The sequence below is a fragment of the Plectropomus leopardus genome, chromosome 8, assembly GCF_008729295.1.
Source record: "Plectropomus leopardus isolate mb chromosome 8, YSFRI_Pleo_2.0, whole genome shotgun sequence".
NCBI classification, from domain to species: domain Eukaryota; kingdom Metazoa; phylum Chordata; class Actinopteri; order Perciformes; family Serranidae; genus Plectropomus; species Plectropomus leopardus.
In genome coordinates, this window is record NC_056470.1 from 34,272,404 (window position 1) to 34,280,138 (window position 7,735).

Genomic DNA, 7,735 nt, shown 5'->3' on the forward strand with positions numbered 1-7,735 from the left:
CACGGCTGCTTAATTAATCACGTGTAATCACCATATTTTACCACTTTAGTTACTGAAACAGGCAGAGTCTGATGATGTTGAAGCATTAAATCTAAAGTCAAACAGAGAAGCTGTTGTCGTGTTTTTAAGTGTAACCATTACATGAAAAACTGCAGATAGATATTTGTTCTCCAGCTGTGACGAGCTTGATTAGCAATCGTGATCACAGCATCTTTAAAAGCATGATTATTATATCTGATAATGCAGCACCTTCACCTCTGCTACAGCTTCATCTAAAAGGTTTAGTCATCCTTCATAATTTAAGCCTCTGAGGAAAATGATCTGAAGACTTTAGACGGTTGGATGCATCACCACACGAGATGAGTCATTTTGTTTCCGATGAAGTTGTTACTATCAGAGAAATACTGCAGGAAGCGCTGATTCATCTCTTTGGACGGTACTCAAACTCATCTGAGTTACATTTTTTGTCCAAATTGTATTGAAAAAAAAAAATGAACTATCCTTATTCATTCATTCATTCCACTAAAATATTTTTGTGTGCATATGTGGTGATTCTTTTCTGTCCATATCCTAAACTAAAGGGGCATCCACGACAGTGCTGGGCAGTAAAAATTAGAGCAACTCAATGTTTCATCAAGATAAATAATCAATTACAATGTTTAACATTTAACAACTCAGCTCTGACGAGGTTTTCGCTGCACTGCCGGACTGTGTTGTTCAGATTGACATGAAGTATGAATAATGCCACAGAAAGATCCCGCTAATAAATAATTAAAATAAAAATTTGACCAATCGGGGGGGGGGGGGGGGGGGGGTGACTCAAAAAGCCTGGGATGAAAAGTTTGGTTTTGTTTGAAATTCTTAAATTTTAAGCAATTAGTGCCATAAATAAATGAAAATTGCCTGAATGAATCTGTATGAAGACTGAACTTAGAAAAATAAAAATAAAAAAATAGTGGAAGCTCTCAGAGGCTCCTCTCATCCACTAAAGCCTCAAAGTGGTTTAATTCACCTTTGCCCAACGATTCGTCCCTGAATGACCGCTTATGTTTCCGGAGCACCAACATAAAGTCTGTCATGCCTTTACTCCCCCCAAAAAAGGGAAATCGAGGTTCCATTAAAAAAACATAAAATTAAAAAAAAGAGCGAAAGGGAATGAAGGAAAACTGACTTTGTAAAAAGACTCGAGACCACTTATGCGTGGGGCCAGAATTTAATGCTACGCCCCTGGAAACATCACATTCCTAATGATTACTTTGTAACATTTTTTGGCTAATTTTGACCTAATTTGTCAAAACGAAGGATAAAATAATTCTCTCGATAATTTCCCAGAGTCGTAAATTCATTTTTCATTGTATTATAAACCCTGGTGCCGTGCTTTAGTCTCTGATAAGCCATTAAATATGCTTTTCTATGACTTCAACAGGACGTATTGGATCAAATTTTATCTCCTGAAGCTGCATGTGCAGACAAACGCCGGATAAGCCTTCAGGAGCTTCTCAAATGTTAACAAAATAATCATTTTATCATGGTTAAAATAGAATGATGCTCATATCTAATAGTTGACAATGGTGGCTTTCAGGGAGAGTGTGTTCTTTCTACTTTACGAGATAGCTCGATCAGCAAGAAACAAAGAATCAAATGTTTGTTTAGTATACAAGTAAACACCAATCTGATGATGTTTGAGGTTCTCAGAGAGGGAAAATCCACTGAGAAAACTGGAGCAGAAGCTGCACGAGGCCTTTGACTCTCTATATTGTTAAAAAATAAACTTGAGGAGCTGTGATTTATTCTAAGTTGGTGCTGTATTTTAAATTGTTTATACATGAATACATACGCATTGGAGGTCTGTACGTCTTGCCAGCTCTTGGTGAGGTTCTGCTTGAGTTCGTTGAGCGGGCTGAGGCCAAGTTTCCTCTTCAGCTCTGTGGCGTGTCTCTCTTTGGCTGACAAAACCTGACGCAGGGTGTTGATCTCCTCCTCCACCTACAAACACAACAGAGCAACCAGAAAGAGTTTAATCTGAGGTTTTCTTCTTCATTCGTGGTGCTCTGCCTGGCTGCAACTACAGCTGGATTTTTATTTTATTCCGCCGAGAAACACAAAGTTACGTCCTATCATGCAGCATCAAACTCAAATCATCATCTTATCGTGTGTACAGTGGTGGAACGCAACTGTGTAAATTTGTTCAGTTTTATATATTTGCTCCTACTTTATATCTCTGCTTAACTACATCAGAGGTAAATATTGTATTTTTATGACACTACAATTTGTCTGACAGCTTTAGTTACTTTGCAGATGTTTTTTATCTCCTCCCTGTCCAGTGAAAACCAGGGATCTCCAGATGTATTGATGCTGAATGTTTTTGATAAACTGAAGGATAAAGTATTCCTTTGTATGCTGAGAAAATCCCCTCCTTATTTAGCAAAATAAACTAAAAATAAACTTAAAACCCTGCTAGAACAACTGAGAAATACTGTACATTCTGAGAAAGCAGAAAACGGGGCTGCGTTTCTGACTTTTTAGAGAGGGGCTAGGGTTGGGCGATATGGCTTTCAAATAATATCCCAATATTTTAAGGCTATATCCCAATACACGCTTTATATCGATATTTTTTTTTAATGTCCTTCAAACTAATGATAACTTCTAGAATACAAAATAACTGAATAAACTGCAGTTAGAATACAGTTAAATAAAGTAGCTACTGTTATAATAACATGTAATACAATATAATTATAAAAAGTTTATATAAAGTACTTTTATAATGAAATTTTTAAAAAAGTATTGTTATAATTAAATATATCAAAGTGGGACCTTTGGTGCTTTTATTTTGTGGGACCTGGCTCATCTTACGCTGGAAGTGTTGATGTTTTCGCCGTGGACACCGTCAATATTTGGATGTTAATGTTAACAGACAGTTAAAAAGATACTGTGGCGCCTTTAACCGTGAGGATTCATTCAACTAACAGCAAACAAACAGCTCTCCAGTTCATATATTACTAATATTTTCACTGTTGCTCTGTGGTTACAAAATGTGACTAAATAATCACAATCGGAGCTCTGCATATCACACACTGCCACTAAAGACTTATTAAGTTAAACTGTTATAGTGCAGTTAAATGTGATGATTTATTCTCTGTAAGCTGGAAACCAACTAACAGCTCTCCAGTTCATATGTTAATAGTATTTGCAGGTCGCAGTAGTTTTTCATGGTCGCAAAATTTGACATAAAATTCATGGTCTGGAGCTCTGCAAAAGCCCTGCTTTGTGTGTGTGTCTGTGCATATGCCGTAGAAGAGAGCAAGGAACCAAAACACCAGTGGCTTATAAAAACAATGTGAAAAAATTCACACTTGATGTTCGCGATATGGTCATTTTATATATCTCACTTGGAACAAGCCGCGATACCTCAAATATATTCAAATTATCGCTCACCCCTCACTGATACCATTAATTACTACTCCCTTACTACTCCCTTACTCCCTTATTAAACTCCCATTAAGTATTCCAGTTTGAAAACCTGTGAGTAAGAATACACAATACCTGGAGCCACTGACATATCTAAATAAAATGCAGCCATCATTATTATTATTGCCATTACAGGTACATGTGAAAAATGTGGTGATTTTGGAACATGTGGGCCTGACCTTGGTGAGCTCTGTGCGGAGCTCCTCAGCCTCTTCCTCTGTCAGACCGGGGGGAAGAGGGTTGACTACATTCCCCACCGCTCCCTCCACCGGCACGTCGGACAGGCTGTCTGCATTATCCACAACAAGGCCCTTGTTAGGAGAGTTCAGGTTGATATCTGAAGCCAGAGAGACAGGAGAGGACAGGGTTAAGAACAAAAGACGTTCATCCGAGAGGCAGCAAACAAACACACTTAGATCAGGTCAAGCGTAAAAAGCTCAGAGTGGTTTGCTAAGATGATCTGTCTCTAAGTATCCATTTCACACAAAGAAAAAAAGGCTAGTGTTGCCAGCAGGAGATATCCGACAGGAAGAGAAAGTGGCAATTAGCGGAGCATGGAGTTCAACTGCACTCTGGGAGAGTAACTCAAGACCTTTCTGTCTGAGAACCATTAAAGCTTCTGCTTTCTAAAAACAGGAACGCCACAATACACTGCACCAGGAATAATGAATACCAACAAACGAACAAAAAAAACTTCCATAAAAGTACAACACAGCCATAATTTATTTGTGTGTAAACCTTATTTATCCAGAGTTAGCACAAAAAGGCCAGTTGGGGAGATGGCAACCAACAACTTCACAAAACACAGCCCAAAAATGAGCAAGAAATTAGTAAAGAAGCTGAAAAGAATTAAAAACTGCTTTAAAAAAAATCAATGTATTTATTTTATATATTTTATTGTATTTATGAACATAAAATTAGTATAATTGTAAATACGGTTCTCTGGATCTTTTCTTTTCTTAGATATATATATATATTTTTAGGTAATTTTCTCGTCACATTTTACTAATATCTTGCAATTTGTGGGGCATGTCTTCCCAAGTTGGCTATTGCCTGTTTTCAAAAGAAATCAAATCAATTTCAGGTTTCAAAGGGTCAAATAGCTTGTGAAATGTGTCTGAGCGCAGCACAAAAAAAACAAACAAACAAACAAACAAACAGTGATGTGACGATTCAGGTTTCAAAGGGTAAATACTGAAATCTGCAACTGTCAGCATTTCTACAGTAATGAGAATATCTTACATCATCCACCTGAGGACATCGATATAATTTTGGCAGCTACAGGAGCTTGGCACAGTCAGAGCTGGCATGGAGGACACAACAAAAGGGAAGAGGAAAAAGAAAAAACTGGCTCCCGAGCCTGAAACACTGGATAAAAATAGACTTCATGCAGTTATAGTCCAACATTCAAGCAGCATTTATTCAGTGGGCGAACCTCTTATGAAAGCTAAACTTACACCCCACATTGCTCACAAACACACCCACGTCCACAACAGTGAACAACCAGTGTTTTTGGAGCACAGAGCTGTCAACGCCAATTTAAGAAACTTTTAGCATCTTAAAGGAGCAGTGTGTAAGATTAACCCTTTGAAACCAGAGCAAATTGGCTTGATTTCTATCAAAAGTGGGAAGAGGGAATGTCTGAGCAACTTCTGACAAGAAATTACCCCAAATTTTAGCAAGAAATAAGTAGAAAGTACAAAAAAAGTTCCTGAAAATGAAAAAATATTAAGAAAAAAACTATATATATAATTACTCTAACATAATTTTCAAATTATAATCATGAATACATTTTTTTGGACATTTTTTCCAAGATTTCCCAGAAAATAACGTACTGAAATATGAAGAAAGGAAAGGAAAGAATGAACATATAATATAAACAAATATACAGACATCCGAATAGGAGTGGAAAGAAATGCAAACGTCTTAAATCCCACTCCTTCTGCATCAGTTATTGAATAATAATTGACCTGCTTCCTTTTTTTATAGATTGAAGTGTTTTTTAAGCTTTAAAAGAAGTCCAGCATTTTAAGTCCTGATTCACAGAGCAACATCCACGTCTTCACAACTGATTGCACAACACACCAGACAACACAGCAAATAAACACACAACAGTGTTGCAAAAGACCAAGATTAGCATTATCTGCAGGTAGCGCTGGTGACGCTGTGTGATCCAGAGTCTCAACAATAACATCCGCATACAAGCTGGCGAGAGAAATGACTGCTCCACCCTCAAGGTATATTGATTCAGCCAAGAGTGATTCAGACCGGCTCGCAGAAACAACACGGCGAGGATACAGAGAAACACGGCGCCTATGAGAACAGATATGGGGATGACTACAAAAACAAAGAAATTTGGACGTAAATCTCACATATTCTTTTGTGTTAGTGATTTCCTACACTTTCCAGAATGCCTTCTGAGTCAAGTCAAACTGAATATAAAACTCATATAATTTGCTTCATATCACGTTTTTTTTGTAGCGGTCCAACTAGTCTGTAAACACTGAGGCAAGTATGAGATCACAGCCACACCCCTCACTTAAAACCACGCTGCAGCATTTGCATCCCGGTCTATTTGCTGATGATTGTCCCAGTGGTACATCTATGATAAATATCTCTAAGATTTAGACGGACACCAAGTATGACATCTATTGTTGTTGTCAAAGGCTTTTCTTGAATGCGTGTGGCAGGAAAACGAACAATTTTATTAAAAAAGTCCCTGAAAAAGCAAGTAAAGCACATCACAAACATTGTTAACACTTAAAACCTAAGCAAATTGTCATAATTTCTTTAAAAACAACTACAACAACAACAAAAAAGTTGCGTGTTACAATAAAAATACCTGAAATTTAGCAAAAAAAGAAAAAATGTAAACCACAAAAACAGGCTAAAAAATATTATTATTAATAATAATAATAAATAGATAAAATAGTTAATAATAACTATTCTACTAATTATAATACAGTTTCCTGGACTTTTTTATTATCTTCTAATAACTTCCTCTCTTTCCCTTTTTTTAAAACTAATTTTCAGATCTTTTTCTTTTCTAATTTACAGGAAAAATTTTGCTGAGTTGCTCATCGCCTTTTTTTAGCCATGGTTTTTTCAATTTGCTTATGTTTCAGAGGTTTTAAAACATGTAAATGGTGTCTGAACGCAGCACAAGAAAACTGATTTCATTGCCTGTTTAAAAGGGTTCATATTATTCTTTTAGGACAGATTTTAAAAAACACTGACAGCAGCGTCATGTGAGAACACATCAGTGGGGAAAAGTCCCCTGCTCAACCAGAAATGCTATTCTCAAGTTTCACAGCATCATTTAGGAAACAGTAGAGGGATTTTATTTGCACAGACATGCCCTAATTCACTCCAGTTTGCCAAACTCAAAGACAGACAAATATAGGCGAGCTTAATCACTTCCATAAGCGCTCATCCTGAAATACAGGAAGCCTGATACAACACGACATGTCTATCATGGCCGCTCACTTACAGCCAAGGACACAGGAAGTCTCATTAAGACATCCCCGAGGGGATTTTGCAGCCATAATGACCTGGAGATACAGAATGTAAATCACAAATTGTGATATAAGGCTGGATATATTTATCTGTATAGATTTATTATGGATATCTGGATATATGTATTGGCAAAGTCGTTATCACAATGGTGGCGCATGAATATGTAACAACCAGTAGCTCCTAAAATCCTTTCTCCTTTTTTGCTACATTTTTCTGTTTTTTTGACTCCATGGCCACTTCTGCTGAAGCACGACTTTTCTGCAATGAAGCAGCACTTAAACACAGAGGGAAGTTGTGTGGGGTTTGGACTGAATGCAGCAGACTGCGAGAGAGAGAAATCAAATATCTGCAATTTTCAATTTTCCAAGTAAGATTTTGAATGCAAAAGCTTTTACTTGTGGTGAAGCAATTTCACTCTGAGGCACTGCTACTTATACTTGAAGGAAATGCATGAAAATTTGCACCAATGACTACAGGTATAAGTGAATATTTAATTGATTGCATTTTATACACTATTTGTAGCCTTATATTTATTAATAATGCAAATTTATTTTATTTTACATCTTATGTTATGCATTCTGTGCATTAATATTTTATCCTTATTTCATCTTACTTTTACTTGTATTTTCAAGTGGGTTTTATCCATGTGAAGATGCTTTTTTTTGTTTTCTATTCTGATCTTATTTCTACATGCGGGTTTAATTGTCCTCTGTGTCTTTTTATCTGAAGCACTTGGTGCATGTTTTTTTTT

At 36.7% G+C, this 7,735-nt stretch overlaps 1 protein-coding gene across 1 annotated transcript in view; it reads right to left on the bottom strand.

The window, feature by feature from the left end:
• tpd52l2b (tpd52 like 2b) overlaps nucleotides 1-4,729 on the bottom strand; it is a 28,370-nt gene extending 23,641 nt beyond the window's left edge. Inside the window, exons 1-3 of the mRNA XM_042491114.1 lie at nucleotides 4,720-4,729; nucleotides 3,648-3,805; nucleotides 1,838-1,986 (exon numbers count right to left, since the gene is read on the bottom strand). Coding sequence (XP_042347048.1) covers nucleotides 1,838-1,986; nucleotides 3,648-3,805; nucleotides 4,720-4,729 — 317 coding nt within the window. The remainder of the gene's footprint in view (nucleotides 1-1,837; nucleotides 1,987-3,647; nucleotides 3,806-4,719) is intronic.
• Nucleotides 4,730-7,735: the final 3,006 nt, after the last annotated feature.